This window comes from Blennius ocellaris (genome assembly GCF_963422515.1).
Source record: "Blennius ocellaris genome assembly, chromosome: 19".
Classification (NCBI taxonomy): domain Eukaryota; kingdom Metazoa; phylum Chordata; class Actinopteri; order Blenniiformes; family Blenniidae; genus Blennius; species Blennius ocellaris.
The window spans coordinates 18,370,144-18,386,889 of NC_137668.1; the positions used below are offsets into that span (position 1 = coordinate 18,370,144).

Here is a 16,746-nt window from a genome sequence, read left to right on the forward strand (position 1 = left end):
TCCAAAATTACTGCTTGCTAGAGTTAATTGGTGACTGTAAATTGATTAGAAGTGAGAATTTAGGTGTATAGGTTTTAAACATGCCATCGTTTTACGCAAGTTGTACCCGGAAGTAGTTTTCAATGACGTCAATGTGTAGTCTACGTGACCTCAGAAGAAGCCGGAGAATCCATTAGTGGTTAGCTAAGCTTCCTAAAGTTGTGTAACGGGGAAAACAAAAGGACACTGCTCACGGGAGGAGGCGTTCGTTGACTATATACAAAGGGTCTGTCTTCACCACTCTGCAGATCTTCAACTTGAATCCTGCCCGTCGGTGAAAATGTTCTCCCTGTCGACGTCGTTTCAGCCACAGCAGGTCAGGTTGCTCAGTAGCATTGTGGTGCTAATGGTTGTTTTGTTTTCTTCAACGCGATTAAACTAAGTGTTCACTTCTGCTGGCTGTTGGCAAAGGCCCTGGTGAGGGAATCTGTCTCATTTTGTGTTTGTGACTTTTTATCCGTTGGTTAATGACATATTTATACACAGTATCATTCGGCTAACGTTAGCATCCGCACCTTAACGCGAGGCTCCTCTAAACGAGTCGAGACGTCAAAACGTCTCGTGGTTAAAGTGAGATAAGAGGAGCGTTCCTCGGGATGTTACACAGTTGATCTGGCTTGGTAATCAAGCAAGCAATCGAGGTGGTGCGAAGTCAAGTCTTTAGAGAGTCGAGGTTACATAACCTCCAGTGTAGGCCGTCATGTTTGAGTGCGGCGAATAACACTGACATAACCGACAGCAGTGACCCTGATGCCGGAAGACTTCACATCCTGCAAATCTGATGCAACCGGTTCAATAGAAATTCAGTGTGATTGTTAATTGTTATGACAAAAAAGCCCCCCCTCCCTATTTTTTTTATTTATTTCAAAACACCACAATAGTTTGTGCATGAACTGGATGACGTTGAATCAAATCCAAACATGGTTTTCCAATTGTCTCATTGACTGTTTTCAAGCATGTTTTATGCGTGTTGTGTAAAATGTGTTGGCTGACAGTGCAAGTAGAGACAAGGATGACAGTGTAATGATAACACGCATAATGATAGGTTCCAAAATCCCCTGTTTGTATTAAAACTTGAAACATTTCCCTCCTCTTTGATTCCTTGTGCAATATGTTTTATCAGTTTTTCCCCAGAACTCTGTCATGCAAGCTGACTGCTGCCACTATCAAGTGTGGTTATGACAATGTTGTATTAGTGCTCTGGGACATAATAGGTTGAGATAAAACATCAGCTTTTTTTCAAACAGCAGAGGCAAGTGTGTTGTGCATACTTTTAAGACAGATTTACAGATTTTTTAATGCCGTATATAAATGTGAGGTTAAATGTGTGTTCAAGGAGTCTTCCTCACTTTACACCATTTTTGTGTCTCTCAGATGATTGTGCCTCTCAGCCAGCTCATCAATGCTCTCCACTCTCTGAAGAACTCAGCCACAGCTTCGGTACAGGCCCTCCACAAAGACTTCACTCCAGAGCACAACTCATTTCTAAAGGAGGTAAGATTGAAAACAAAGATGCAAGACATACACAAGGTAGTGGTGGTTTAGTGGTTACACCGGATCATTTTCCAATAACACACTCCAGTGAACTAAATTTCATTAGAGAGAAGAACAGATTAAGTCTGTTTTCATAGATGTAATGGTATGTGCATTCATCAAAATGCTGATATCCTTTAAAAAAAAAAAAAGATCTGCTATTAAAGACAATTAACAAGGCTATTTTATATGCAATAAAAACAATTACATGTCACTATCTTATACTCAGTTTTTCTTAAATTTGACTATATATGCATTTTTATTTACATTGTTTTATGCAGCAATGTGCTGGATCACATTATATATAATGTTTTTAATACTTTTCCTGCAATTAACATACACAAGCAGGTCAGAATAGTAGAAGCCCCAAGTCAATCTAAAGTAATCTAGCAGTCATATTAGCAGATGACTATTCAGCCTATTATCAGATAAACTTTGATCTATCTTAGATAATCCCATTAAAGAATGTTATCCAAAAGTAAATACAAGTGATTGTTTGTTTCTACAGCCCAGTGTGAGTCTGAGGGACCTGGGCCTGTCGGAGGTCGGAGTGCGTCAGCTGGATGAGCTGGTGAGCAGGTTACTGCCCACACCGGGGCCAGAGGAACCTCCCAGTATTCCTTTGATATGGAAGACAAGTCACATTTCAACGAACAGTTTCTTTCAAAACAAGCATGGTGAGCAGCAAAGCATTCACACTTTTTCCACAATCCGTCCTTCGGCAACTTTCTTTTCCTGAAAATCCTAATGCTTTAAAATTTGTCCCGCAGGGTTTTCACACAGAACCCCTGGAGGTTTTGGTTCACCTTTATTCCACAGACAATACCACAGTCCCCTCAGAGAAGTTTGCTCAAATCTGCACTTTTTGCCTGGTAAGAAACTCTTTGTTAAACCTGTACAGTGTTGGATTTGATAATACGGTTTACATTTATGCTTTCTCGTGTGTTTGTCTTTGTAGTGTGGGCCCAGAGTCGAGGTTTTAAGACCCTGAGAACAAAGACCAGACGAACAGAGTCTAGTTACGATGGTTATACTGAATCAGGCAATGACGCATACACACCAACCTTCATGAAGGTATGCTCATTACTGCAGATTTTCAGTCTGTTTGATTGAAAGAGTTGCATATGTCCCGCATTTCTTACAAATACAGTCAAACCTTGGCTTTCTAACATAATTTGACCCTGAAAGTTGTTCTTGAATCAATTTTTCCTAAAACCAAAAGATGTTTTTTTTTTTTTTTTTACATTTTTGTTGCCTACGGACACAGAAAATCAAACACTAAACAGCATGCATTTTGACTATTTTTTGTCTGCAGACATAAACTTGGACTTCTAAAACAAATCACATCACATCCATGTTGTCTCTTGTTTCTCACACAGGGGTTGCTCATGAGAGAAAAGGGACCAGAGGCACAGTCACTGGACCAGGTTGTCAAACAAAAGAACCTCCCAGAAAACCAGCAAGAGGCTTTCAAGACAGGCTTCACTGAGGGATTTATGAGGTCTCAAGCCTTCACTCAGAAAACACAAGGCATGTGAAACCATTGTCTTGTCCAGAGAGTCCCTTGTGTTCCTTGTGACTGTAGCTGTAGATTGCCTCAAGATGGCAATGCAGGTCGATGACAGAGTCATAATACTAATATCTGCCTTTGTCTTGTTCTGACAGACTCGCTCAGGAGAACCAGGTTGATCCTGTTGGTCCTTCTACTTGTCGGTATTTATGGCTTGTCGAGAAGCCCTTTTCTCTCGGGTAAAGGCTCCTTTTCTGACGCTGGTTTGTTTCAGTTTTCATTCTTTCTTATGCTTGTGAATCAAAGCACAACGCTACATGCACACTGCAGCTCAAGCAAAAGCTGTTGGCATCGCCAATGTTATAAAGTGAAATGTGTTTCATTGGAGTTTATTTTCAGCTGAAAAATTACATTGTATCCATAAGCTACATTATTTATGTTGTTATAAAGCCTTGTGTATTGTGCATGTAGCGTTTGATTATTCTGTTGCATACTACTATATACATCTGATTGAATAATTACACCAACAATTTATATGGTGACCTCGAGCTATGAATATAGCTTATAGCAATACATGTAAAAAAACAGGAAAAAAAACAGCATAAGCTTTGATCTTCACTGTAACCAGCCATTCTTGGGCAAACATTATGAAAAAAAATCCTTGACATATCATTTGACTGATTTCACAGTGAGGTTCCGTACCACATCTGGTCTCGACTCTTCAGTGGACCCCATTCAGATGAAAAATGTCACGTTTGAACACGTCAAAGGAGTGGAGGAGGCAAAGAATGAACTACAGGAGGTCGTTGATTTTCTGAAGAACCCACAGAAATTCACTGTTTTAGGTGGAAAGCTGCCTAAAGGTATCATCGCTTGTTTAGTTTTTGTTTTATATTGTTCATAAAAACACAAATGTAATCAAATGTGGAGTTTGAATAAGATCTTAATTTGTCTCCTGCCCTCTCAGGGATCCTTCTTGTCGGTCCGCCCGGCACTGGAAAGACTCTGCTGGCTCGAGCTGTGGCCGGGGAGGCCGACGTTCCTTTCTACTACGCCTCCGGATCAGAGTTTGATGAGATGTTTGTGGGTGTTGGTGCGAGCAGAATCAGGAACTTATTCAGTAAGCTTACTCGATATGTGGAAATATGTGCAACCAGTTGAAGATGTGTCCAAAAAAAACCCCAATAAATTCCTTTTTTTTGTTTTCTTGCAGAGGAGGCAAAAGCTAGTGCTCCCTGTGTCATCTTCATCGACGAGCTGGACAGCGTTGGTGGGAAAAGGATCGAGTCTCCTATGCATCCGTATTCCAGACAAACCATCAACCAGCTGCTGGCTGAAATGGATGGGTCAGTTTGTTCTAGTGGCGTCTGTGAAGATAACAGTGCCACAGAGAATGATCACTGACAGTTAACAATGTTTTGCAGATTCAAACCGAATGAGGGTGTCATCGTTATCGGCGCTACAAACTTTGCTGAAGCTTTGGACAAGTACGTTTACGATTCAGAATTTAAAAAGAAATTCTTCCTATAGATTAAAGCACAAGATGTCGATGTGAAGAATATCAAGATGCTTGTAATACAAAAGGCTTTTCTTTACTTTCTACTCTGTCGCCTTTGTTAGTTTCACTTAGTAGCTTTAGTTCAGATTCAAACAAATACAGTCATATTAACAATGTCAGCTGAAAAATCTGATAAACAGTTTTCGGGGCAGATACATTTTCTTTGAAGTTTAAGAAAATGACTGTCAGCTTCTGGCTCGTTTCAGAGAACCCCAAAGAGCTCATACAGAGGGCAGGTCACTCTTATACGATCAATTATCAGCAATACCTAGAGATAGGAAGAAACCTAATTGACATTATATTAAAATCAAAATATTTCGTATTCATTTTTAGCATTGGCTATGGTAATCGTGGAGCAGTTATGCTTCGAAAGATCACTCCTTATATAGTCATTCATCGTACGTTCAGATTTGTAGTTTATGTTTTATACAGTGAAACAAATTGAATATTGAGATTAATAACTGCTGGGTCGTTGCTGCTCTTCAGTGCGCTGGTAAGGCCTGGACGGTTCGACATGCAGGTGACGGTGCCTCGCCCCGATGTGAAAGGACGCACAGAAATTCTCAACTGGTATCTCGCCAAGATCAAAGTGGATCCAGGTAGGCTTTACTGTGACATCCTAATTAATAGTTGAAAGAAAATGTCAGACTTTGCATTTTCTGTATTTGCTACCATTTCAAATTCACACACTGATCTAATAGTAGTAAACCAACTTTGTTGGCTCTTTTGAATGAAGGTTCACTTGTCTGTGATCAGTGCTTTGAAAACATTGTTTATTCATTCACAGCCATTGATGCACAGATCATTGCCCGGGGCACGGTGGGCTTCTCTGGTGCCGAGCTGGAGAACCTGGTCAACCAGGCAGCCCTGAAGGCAGCTGTGGACGAGAAAGAGATGGTTACAATGAAGGACCTTGAGTTTGCAAAGGATAAGATCCTCATGGGTGAATACACACAATGCTTTGATCTGCTCCACAGCACACGCCGTCTATTATACTAATGGCCTGTGCATATCAGGAAAGAGAAAGAGTATCAGGGTGAGATTCATGGCTGGAAACCATTTCTTCTTTGTGTGTCTTTTTCACGACAGGCCCCGAGAGGCGGAGTGTCGAAATAGACAAGAAGAATAAGACCATTACTGCGTACCATGAGTCTGGTCATGCCATCGTTGCCTATTACACCAAAGATGCAATGCCCATCAACAAGGCGACTATCATGCCCAGGGGACCAACTCTTGGACATGTGAGCTCCAGAGATTCTTTTACAGAAGGACATATACTCATCGAATATTTTTCTTGTGACGCAGTTCTTTCTGTCCTCCAGGTGTCCATGCTCCCCGAGAATGACCGCTGGAGTGAGACACGGGCTCAGCTGCTGGCTCAGATGGACGTCAGCATGGGCGGTCGAGTAGCAGAGGAGCTCATCTTTGGGGATGACCACATTACCACAGGTGCAAAAAAAAACAACTGCATGTTTACTCCATGTTTAATCATAATGCTGGACCGCATTAACAGGATTGTATTTATTTGTGTGACTTTCAGGAGCTTCCAGCGACTTTGATGGTGCCACCAAAATAGCAAAGATGATGGTGACCAGGTTCGGCATGAGTGATAAGGTAAAAATGAAAAAAAAAAAAAAATGAAATCCGTGTGATATAGATTTGGCAATTTAATTCTCATTGGCATTGAAAGTCTTGTTTTGGTGCCTCAACAGTGTATTTTGCAGGACATGCATATATTTTCTTACAGTCAATACACCAAGCATCATTTTACATTATAGTTATGAAGTTACATAATATTTGTATATCTTAACAACTTATTTCTATGTATATAATGTGCTTTTTTTTAAACTAGTAAACAGTCTTCCTCTTAAATATATTTAGAAGTGCAACCAAAAGTAAAGTGAAAAAATTGGGGGGATTTGCTACAGACAACAGCGATAACACATCCTGAAAACTGCATTTCTCTAATGTCCGATAACAAACAGTGTGATTACACAAAAAGGCAATAAAGTCATAAAGGACACAAAAGGATTCCCCTTGAGGATCAGCTCCTGTTCATGTCCTGAATGTCATTTTGTTTCTTCTTGCAGCTCGGGGTGATGACCTACGGAGACGTCACCAAGCAGAGCCCCGAGACGCAAGCAGCCATTGAACAGGAAGTCAGGGCTTTACTAAAGGTGATTGCCCAAACGCCTGCAAATTGAGTGCATTAATTCCACAGTTAACTAAATTTTTTTTTGTTTGGTTTTTTTTTGTCTTTTATCCAGGATTCATACGACCGCGCTAAAAACCTCCTGAAGACCTACAGCAAGGAGCACAAGAAGCTTGCTGATGCCCTTCTAACATATGAAACTCTGGATGCCAAAGAGATCCAGATGGTGCTGGAGGGCAAATCCCTGGACCACCAGATACCTCAGTAGACATTTTACTCTTTAATCATGTAAATATGAAGCTGTGCGAATGAGCACAGGCCTTTTGGAGGCCTTGTATTTAATTTTGTTTGTACCGACTCTGTTGTCGATTTGAAGATAACGGAAAAATTTGCATATTTCACCCATTTTCCTTTTTTTTTTTTGTTTCGAGATCACGGTCAGATTTTTAACCAATATTGATTGAATGGGAAGACAAGAAAATCTTGATTCTCCAGATAGAGTCAACAGATATTTTTCATTAATGACGAGTCTCACGGTAAAAGACCTTTGGAGTGTTTTCATACATCAAAAAGTTGACTTTCTGAATTTGACACATGATCGAACCCACACATCTACATAGACTAGTGAACACCATAGGACCTTAAAGTACCTCAATCTAGAATGTGGTTTTTTGCTGTAGCAAGGTGCAGGTGACACCCATGTAATATTGTTGGAACACCTCATATTAGTTTATTTTATCTACACGTTGTACCTTTCTTGCTTTACCATCCATACATACAATGTATTTTTGTTCTTATTTATTCAAGTGCCCAAAGATGTGTCCTATTTCTTTGAAAATAGAGCTAGATCCTTTTGTCCTGACGTTAACTGTGACTGGTGACCGGGAGGAGTGTATATACTGTAAGTGTTTAAAAAGGAGCGGCTTGGTGCTTCTGTTAATTGCTTTAGACTCAAGGCCTTCCTGAAGCGAAAATAAAGATTGCTCTTATCATTTTGTGTTGTGATTGTGGTGTGTAAGCCAAAAAAATGTATTTGGTTTCATTGTTTCTACTTGGGGACGTGCAAGTGTGACATGGTAAATGCTGGTAAATGTGAGTCTATTGTTTTGTGTCAAGCTAGTAAAACAGATTAAAGTTATTGCAGCTAGAAGTGAATCTGGTAAAAACATACATTCACCTTAACGTCTCTTTGGAAATTGGGCCTCAAGGCACTTTAAAGGGCCCGATACTGACTCAATGTTTGATATTTGCACGATTCTTCACAAACATTTTCACAAGTTCTAGTTCTGGCAGAAAGACTTTTCTGGGAAAACATTTTCACGTCACATTCAGTTTGTATTATCTAGAAAAATACATAAAAAAAAGCTACAGCAGGGCGTCTCTGCTTTATCAAATCAGAAATCATGAAGTAAAGATAAAGGTGTGGTCTCTTAAACTCTCAATAATTTTAAGCCGTGCTAATGAACTTGATTTATAAGATTTTCTGTATTTGCTTTCTCCAGCTCTTTACCAAATCCCTGGAAAATGATGATCACACTGTCAGTAAACCCTCAGACTATGTGTAAACACATTCATAGCCACTCTATGCATTTTTTCATAAACTCAAAGGTAATTTTAACAACTTGACAGGCAAGGACCAAAATATTTAGGATTACACCATATTTACAGTATTAGTTACAGTGCCAAATCAAAGTAATAGTGGTTAAAGGACCAATCTCACATGAACAAATTGCTGATATTTTTTGTCATCACAATGAAATATCCACATTTTTATTAAAACTATAAATATTTCAGAATCTAATTTAAAGGCAAGTATACATGTTCAAATCTCAGTTATGTATTTGACTTTTTGGTTGTTTGCCTGTATTTTTGCATCATTTTGAATGGGATTTATGAAGGGCTTCATGAGAAAGTGCACAGAAAACAATATCACAATGAGATTTTAACTATTGCTTGTGTACAATATAAAGATTTGATTCTCTATCTTGGAACAAAAAGTATTCATAGCTACATGTTTGAATGTGCTTCTTGTCAACGGGTCTTTTCACTGCTGCCTTTGAATAAGCTAAACCTGTAATTAGTGCATTTAGTTGAAGCCAGCTGCATGAAACAAGCCAGCTCATTGTGCTCACTATTGATAAAAGACGGTGAAGCTACAGCAGCACCACTTGTAACTAGACACAGTAACCAGCGCAGAGCATCATACTTCACTATGGAGAGGCTTTACAATATATTCTGGCTTTTAGACTAGAAAAAAAAAATTTCCTTTCAGAAAAAGCATGGAGGACGCAGAGGGGGACATTGCAGTTATTGGGATCGGTTGCAATTTTCCTGGAGGTACGGCTCAATTTAGTTGTTACAAGGACACTCCATGTTTTGTTGTCGAAATGAATAACAGTTATTCTTTTCATTCTAAATCAGGGGAGGGGTTAGACAACTTCTGGAAGCTTCTGTTGGAAGGAAAGAACTGTGCTGTAGATATTCCAGTTGAGAGGTTTGACACCACTTTTTGGTTCGACACTGATGAGACCAAACCAGGAAAGACGCATACAACCCGAGCGTCTCTTATAGAAGGGTAAGTATTGTATGAATACAGGGGGATTGAGTGAAATTCTGTTACCCTGATAGACGTTCAAACAATGATGAATGTACTGTTTTCATATTCCTAGGTTCGATGAGTTTGATTGCAAGTTTTTTGGTGTATCTGAGGTGGAGGCTGACTACATGGACCCTCAGCAGAAACTCCTTCTGCAGTGTACATACAGAGCATTAGAGGATGCGGGAATAGCCATGGAACGCATCAGCGGGAGCAGAACGGGTGTTTACATTGGTACCCAAATCACTATCGCCTTATGTTGCATCTGAAATCCCAAATTTGGAATTTCATCACACTGTTGATTTAATTGTGATTGTGCTGCTGCAGGTCTCATGAACAGAGATTACGAGATGCTCAGGAATAACAGTGCTGGCACAATAACTCACTACAACAGCACCGGGTCTGCAATGAGTATTGCTGCCAACAGAATTTCCTTCGCCTTCAATCTAACTGGCCCTTCGTTTGCCATTGACAGTGCTTGTTCTTCATCTTTGGTTGCGCTTCATGTAGCCTGTCAGGCTATAAAGCAAGGTAATTAGTTCTGTTTGACAAATAGATTTTCCAGGATAATCAAATATTCCATATCAATTATTTTTTTCTTTCAAATAGGTGACTGTGAGATGGCTCTGTGTGGAGGAGTTAACTGCATAATAGAGCCAAGAGTTTTTGTTGCACTCACCAAGGCAAAGATGATCTCAGCTGAAGGAACCAGCAAGCCTTTCTCTCGCACAGCAGATGGCTATGGCAGAGGAGAGGGCTGTGGAGTCGTGCTTCTCAAACCTCTGAAAAAAGTAAGTTTGACACGATTAGTTTTTCTGTTATTAATGTATTATATGCTTGGCTCAGAAGCCTGCTTACAGTGTGACTTTACGTTACACAGGCTAAAGAGGATGGCAACAAAATATGGGGAATCATTAGCAAAACAGCGGTCAACCAAGATGGACGCTGTGTCACGCCAATCACCAAACCCTCCATTGATCAACAAGAGGAGCTGCTGCGGCGAATCTACTCAGATTCTGACATCGCTAATGTCCAGTACATAGAAGCACACGGGACTGGAACTCCGGTCGGAGACCCTACAGAAATGGGAAGCATTTCAAATGTCATCGCTAAAAGCAGACCTTCCGATTCCGAGATGTTGCTGATTGGGTCTGTGAAGGGCAACATTGGACACACAGAATCTTCAGCTGGAGTGGCCGGACTCATTAAGGTACTTCTGATGATGAAGCATGAGACAATTGTCCCCTCATTTTTTTACTCAGAAGACAGTACAAGCATAGATGTTAAATCTCAAAATCTCAATATTCCGATTAAAGTTCAAAGGTGGGAGACAAATGGGTTACTGGGAAAGATGGCAGGAATCAATAGCTTTGGGTTTGGTGGTACAAATGCACATGTGATCTTAAGAGAGTGTAATCACATGCCACTTCCCACACAGACACAAACACATTGTCCAAATGTTTTTGTGATCTCCGCAGCCACAGAGAGATCACTGATCCGCTCCATCGTTGACACTCAACAAAGACTTAGGAGTGATCAAAGAGTTAACAAACAGGCACTTTCCTACACCTCAGCATGCGGAAGAAGTCACCACAAACACAAATATAGAAAAGTCTTCTCATTCTCCTCTCTGTCCGAGTTGGAACACAATCTGAACTCAGCACTCAAAGCAAAGGTTGAATCAACAATATCCAACATTCAGGTTGTCTTTGTGTTCTGTGGAAATGGGGTTGCCTACAGAGGGATGTGCAGGCAACTTATGAGAGAATTTTCTGTTTTCAGAGAAAAAGTCAGAGAAGTAGATACGGTCTTCCAGAGGTACAATACCATGAGTATCAGTAAATCACTCACTGATGAACCTGAAATCCAGGATTTCAGCAAACCAAATGTGGCGCAGCCTCTTCTTTTTGCCATCCAGGTTGGCATTGCCACTCTCCTGAAGCACTGGGGCGTCAAACCTGATGCAACACTCGGCCACTCAGTTGGTGAGGTCGCCGCAGCTCACTGCTCAGGCCTTTTATCTCTTGAGGATGCGGTGAAAGTGTTGCACAACCGCAGTACTCACCAGAATAAAGTCATAGGAGGGAAAATGCTTGTAGTTGGCAACGTGGATGTCAAAAGGATAGTGAATATTCTTCCAGCCTTCTCTGGGAAAGTTTGTATTGCTGCTTTCAACAGTCCTCTGTCATGCACACTTTCAGGAGATGCAGAGGCTGTAGACATCCTTCATCACAGGCTGGAAAACATGTTCACTGATAAAAATCTCTTCCTTCATGTCCTAGATGTTGCAGCAGCATATCATAGCCATGTAATGGATTCAGTAATGGATGATATTGAAAAAAGTATAGATGTCTTGGATGCCAACAACATGGAGTGTAAACTCTTTTCAACAGTGACTGGAGAAAGGTATTCAGATGGTGATTTTACTTCAGGCCAATACTGGGCAAAGAACGTTAGAGACCCAGTTTTGTTTGAACAGGCATTAAAAGCTGTTACCAGGGACAAATCATCCAGGAGTAATGTAGTCTTTGTAGAGATTGGCCCTCGTAGAGCTCTTTATCGAAACATATGCGAGACTCTAGGGAGTGACACTGTAGTCCTGCCTTCTGCCCACCCAAATGAAGATTGCAACTCCACCCTTGCGACTGTGGCAAAACTGTTTGAACTTGGAGTTAATGTTCATTGGCATCAGCTTTACAAGGGTTGTGAGACATTGCCTACAGCTCTTCCAGTCTATCAGTTTGACAATACCAAGAGGAAACTGAATTTTGAAGCCTTGAGAAAAGGGGAGGATTCATCTGCTTTTGCATCACATCCGCTTGTTTGCCAAATAAAATGCAACGAGTTTGTGTGCAGCATCTCAGCAGAGAAGGCTCCGTATCTTTGGGAGCATAAAGTCAACCATGTTCCCATCATGCCCGGTGCATTTTATGCTGAGATAGCATTCGCCTCAGTGATGGCCAACTTGAAGCCAAAGATTCCTGTTTCCCGGCTCCATCTGAGTGTTCGATTTGAGAGCGTGCTCACACTCACCTCTGACTGCCCAAAGTTGAGAGTGACTCTTGAGCACACAGAAAAGGAGGCGTCTTTCAAAATACAGTCTCCTGCCGCGACACATGCCTCTGGTACGTACAAGTGTATAGAGATCCAGTCTCTTCTCGAGGAATCAAACATTCATCCTGACATGATAATCCAACGGTGCAAATTGGTTTTAATGAGAGAAGAGATTTATTCAATCCTTGCTCTGGCAGGATTTGAGTATGGGCCTCTCTTCAAACAGCTCAACCATCTGTGTGTTGGAAATGAATTTAAAGAAGCTATGACTGTGGTCCGAGTCCCCGGTGAATTTCTCAGATGTCTCCATGACTATTTCATTCACCCTGTGCTACTGGACAATTTTCTCCAAATGACTGCAGTGTTGGCAATGACACACATGACAGCAAAGCAAGGATTCCCCTCAGGTATTGGAAGTATTGCCATGTCAGGCCCCCTGCAGGAGGAAATGATCATATACATGAAAGCAACTCAGCAGGCCCCAGATTACCTGGATGTGTGTGGTTGCTTTTCATCCCTAAGGGGCGAAGTATTGGTGGAACTTAAAGGGGTGAGAATTTCATTTTTGCGTGCCTCTTCTAATGTTCCCCAGTCATTGTTCTTCCACAATGAAACAAGTGTAATAGCCACAGATCAACACTTGCAAACTTGCAAAATGAAGGCAATTGTTTTTGAAGATGACCTTGGCATTGCAGGAAGACTTAGACCTCATGTATCCCCAGAGTCAATCTTTGTGGAGAGAAAACAACACTGGCAATCAGACCAGATTAGAGATTTTGTGCTTCTGTCACTTAACAAAAATGTGGATATAGAAAATATCCTTTACATGTGGGGTGTGGAGGACCTCAGTCACTTGCCATGTGAGCAGGTGCTGGATCATTTGGTAACCTGTAGTGAGATATTTCGACAGACAGTTTTAGGACTGAAAGACAGCAAACGTCTTTGTACTGTACATGTCATAACTTACAGATCTACAGATAAGACTGCGGACCATGTTAGTTGCGGTTTTGTGCTTTCTGGCATGTTGAGGGCTTGTGCGGCGGAGATGCCAAGTCTTTCTTTTCAGCTGGTTGACCTTGCTTCTGTGACCAATGAAGACATTCAAACACTGGCTCGTGTAATTAACACATGTAAACAGCAAGACATCAGGATTAATAGAGGGCAGGTTTCAGCAACAACTATCACTCGGACCTCAATAAAGGATGGTGCTGTATGTGATGATGATAAGCTCTCCATGTGTCAGCAAAACTTTTCTCTACAGACTACTGATCCCTACAAAATGAGTCAATTGTCTGCTATACCTGCAGACACAGATAAAAGACTTGTCCAAGACAAGTCAGTTGAAATTCAGCTAGCCAGTGTATGCATGCATTCTGCAGATTATTTCCCAGTGAGCTCTACACATTGGAGCTTTGGCAAGACAATGTACTGGAGCAAACACACATCACATGATCACAAGCTACTGGCTTTGGATTTCAGTGGCGTGGTAACAGCTGTTGGGAAAGGTGTCCATAATCTAAGAGTGGGAGACCATGTTGCTTCATGTTATCCAGTCATTGCGATAAAAAAGATAGTAATTCCTGAAGGAGTGTGCTTCAGCACAACGACTCTTCCATATCTGAAAGAGACTCCATGTGTATCTTACTATATACTTGCATGGTCTATAATGCAGAGAGTGTTGTCTGATGTGCAGAAACAGCACAGAAAGTTGTGTATCATCACTTCAAACTCAGCTTCCGTCCTAACAAAGGTTTTGGCTCTTACAGCCAACAGATCAGGCTGGAAAGTATCTTCACAGCTGCATCTTAATCAGAAACTTCCATATTTGGATGACAGCAATGCATTCATTTTCCTGCCACCATTTGATCTCCCTTGGCAGGAGAGGTATGACAGCGGTGGCTCTGAGAAACACATGATTTTTGTGTGTAGCAGTGACATGGCTCCACCAGCAGAGAGCATGTTTGCATCAAAGTGTGATCACATTCATGTACACAAGTTTGACATACCTAGTGTTCTTCAGAAAGCTAATCTTCTTGCACAAAACAAGAATATCGCCGGCTGGCTACAGTCATTGGGCTTTGACACATTGTCTCTTCCTCTGAGAAAGGAACTGTACCACTCATCAGGCATGGCCGATCCTCAAAACAACACAGATCCTAAGTCCTATTTTACAGCAAATACAGTGCGGCAAGTGGTTTTAGACAATGGAAAGTTTGACTACCCTGTGTCTGATATCCCTTTGCTATTGAGGACTAAACAGCTCTTTCAGCCAACCTGTGTTTATGTTGTAACCGGAGGGCTTTCTGGTTTGGGACTTGAGACTGTAAAGTTTATCGCCCAAAATGGTGGCGGTTGCATTGCCACATTGTCAAGAAGTAATTTGTCTGACAAAAAGCAATTTGAAGTTGATCTACTTCAGAAAATGTTTGGAGTCAACATCATGCATGTCCAGTGTGACGTGTCTGTGTCAATGCAGGTAGTTGGTGCAATCTCCAAAATTGGCCAACGCTTCCCATGCTGTCCGATCAAGGGAGTGTTTCACAGTGCTGCGGTTTTGCATGATGCACTGATTGAAGCTCTTGATGAGACTCTCTTCAGAAAGGTGCTGCAGCCTAAAGTCCTCGGTGCACTAAATCTTCACTATGCAACACTTCACAGCAAACTGGATTTCTTTGTGTGCTATTCCTCCATCTCAGCATTCATAGGCAATGCCTCACAGTGTAACTATGCGGCAGCCAATTCTTTTCTCGACTCATTCTGCCATTATAGGAGAAACCTTGGCCTTGCTGGACAGTCCATCAACTGGGGTCCTGTGAATTTGGGCCTCCTGCTGAACAGAAGCAATTTCCAAAAGTTCTTGGAAGCAAAAGGCATGATGATAATGCATGTGTGTGAGGTTCACGAGACACTCAAAAAATGCCTTTTAATGAACAGACCCCAACAAGTGATATGCAAATTCAATTATCAAAATCTTAACATTCATGTCCTTTCACAAAATAAGTCTCTCAGAGAGCGACTGTCAGCTTTAGTCGAGGTGGAACTCAGAGAATATATTGGCAGTGAACCGACATGTGTTCAACATGTGTCTTGTGCATTTGAAAACGTGAGGGAAATTGTCAGTGTCATAACCAATGTAAGTGTGGATGAACTGGATGATGACTCCACTCTGGGTGCACTGGGTATCGACTCGATGTTGGCAATGACTCTGCAGAACAAGATTTTCCAGGAAACTGGAGTAAACGTACCTTTGATTACTTTACTGGACCCAAACTGTACACTGGTCAAGTTAGTAGCAGTTGTGTCAGAGAGTGGATGAAGGAAGCTCTCATATATCAGCCGTGAAATTACTGATGTAGCATTTCTCAATCAGCCTGCTTGCTTTAGAGTGTGCTTCCCTTGTATTGATGAGGAAATCTTATATAATTTACCCAATTAATGTTTTAAATCAACAAATACTCTGAAAAGGCTAATAGCTTGCACAAATGTATCATACTTTAGGTTTCTGTGTTTGAAGGCCAATATATGTATATATTTTTTGGTTTGTGACCCATTGTCATAAGAATCTCTTTTTCTTGGAAAAAATGTTTTATATTAGTTTGAAGGGTGTTTGAGTCTGTATACCAGTATATCCCAAGTACGTCTGGTGAGCAACATTATGAATTTCTGTGTACATAATTTTAAAAAAATGGGAATTATAAAAGAACTAAAAGTGACTTTCCAATATGTATTTGTCACTGTGAAACATTTGTGTTTTCAGTTTTGTTTTTCTTATTCATGGTTTAAGTTTGAGACGTATCTGATTTGAGGATAACGGTAATTATACCACGGTTGTTCAAATACAGAGCTGTGTATGCAATATTTAACTTGCAATACAATAAAATAAAACATTTTATCAGGTGAAAATTACAAATGATTTGGTCATGAAAACCAAAAAACTGAAAACATTTTCTATTCAGTGTCTGATGATGTGAAAAAAAGTGGTTGCATTATGTTTGTGTTGAAAAGGTACAATAGAAAACAAAGTATTTGTCAGGAATTACACGTGAACCCAAGCGCAGACTCAAGTTTCCATAAAAAAACCCAGAGTATATTATTGATTATAGTCCAGGGAACACAAGGAAATGCAGGGGAATGAGAAAGACAAGACGAGCCAACAGGGGGGAGGGATTTAAATACACAGAGAAGGCAGGGACACCACATGAGAGCTGAGTAGGGGAAGAAGACAATAGGATAATTGGAAACATGAGGTGAGACACACAAGGGGCAGACAGACACACAGACCTGACAATTTTCTTTATATGCAG

General features: G+C 40.9%; 3 protein-coding genes across 4 annotated transcripts; all 3 read left to right on the plus strand.

The window, feature by feature from the left end:
* Positions 1-165: 165 nt before the first annotated feature.
* LOC308143963 (ATP-dependent zinc metalloprotease YME1L1-like) lies at positions 166-7,753 on the plus strand. 2 transcript variants are annotated; one of them, XM_080514924.1, is made up of 18 exons: positions 166-355; positions 1,414-1,533; positions 2,081-2,249; positions 2,343-2,444; positions 2,531-2,646; positions 2,952-3,102; positions 3,238-3,345; positions 3,772-3,945; positions 4,050-4,202; positions 4,296-4,428; positions 4,507-4,569; positions 5,127-5,239; positions 5,428-5,583; positions 5,730-5,881; positions 5,963-6,089; positions 6,181-6,254; positions 6,731-6,817; positions 6,908-7,753. In XM_080514924.1, the coding sequence occupies exons 1-18, from the start codon at positions 320-322 to the stop codon at positions 7,058-7,060; spliced, it is 2,187 nt and encodes a 728-aa protein (XP_080371050.1). In that variant the 5' UTR covers positions 166-319; the 3' UTR covers positions 7,061-7,753. The 2 variants fall into 2 exon arrangements, with proteins under 2 accessions (XP_080371050.1, XP_080371051.1); XM_080514925.1 differs by having other exon boundaries at positions 3,238-3,321.
* A 1,318-nt stretch (positions 7,754-9,071) lies between these two features.
* LOC308143889 (uncharacterized protein) lies at positions 9,072-13,711 on the plus strand (the record flags this gene model as incomplete). The annotated part of the gene is made up of 7 exons (XM_080514831.1): positions 9,072-9,129; positions 9,214-9,367; positions 9,462-9,622; positions 9,716-9,919; positions 9,998-10,179; positions 10,269-12,729; positions 13,704-13,711. The coding sequence occupies 7 exons, from the start codon at positions 9,072-9,074 to the stop codon at positions 13,709-13,711; spliced, it is 3,228 nt and encodes a 1,075-aa protein (XP_080370957.1).
* Positions 13,712-14,378: 667 nt separating this feature from the next.
* LOC308143890 (uncharacterized protein) lies at positions 14,379-15,758 on the plus strand (the record flags this gene model as incomplete). The annotated part of the gene is made up of 1 exon (XM_080514832.1): positions 14,379-15,758. The coding sequence occupies one exon, from the start codon at positions 14,379-14,381 to the stop codon at positions 15,756-15,758; it is 1,380 nt and encodes a 459-aa protein (XP_080370958.1).
* Between the last annotated feature and the right edge of the window lie 988 nt (positions 15,759-16,746).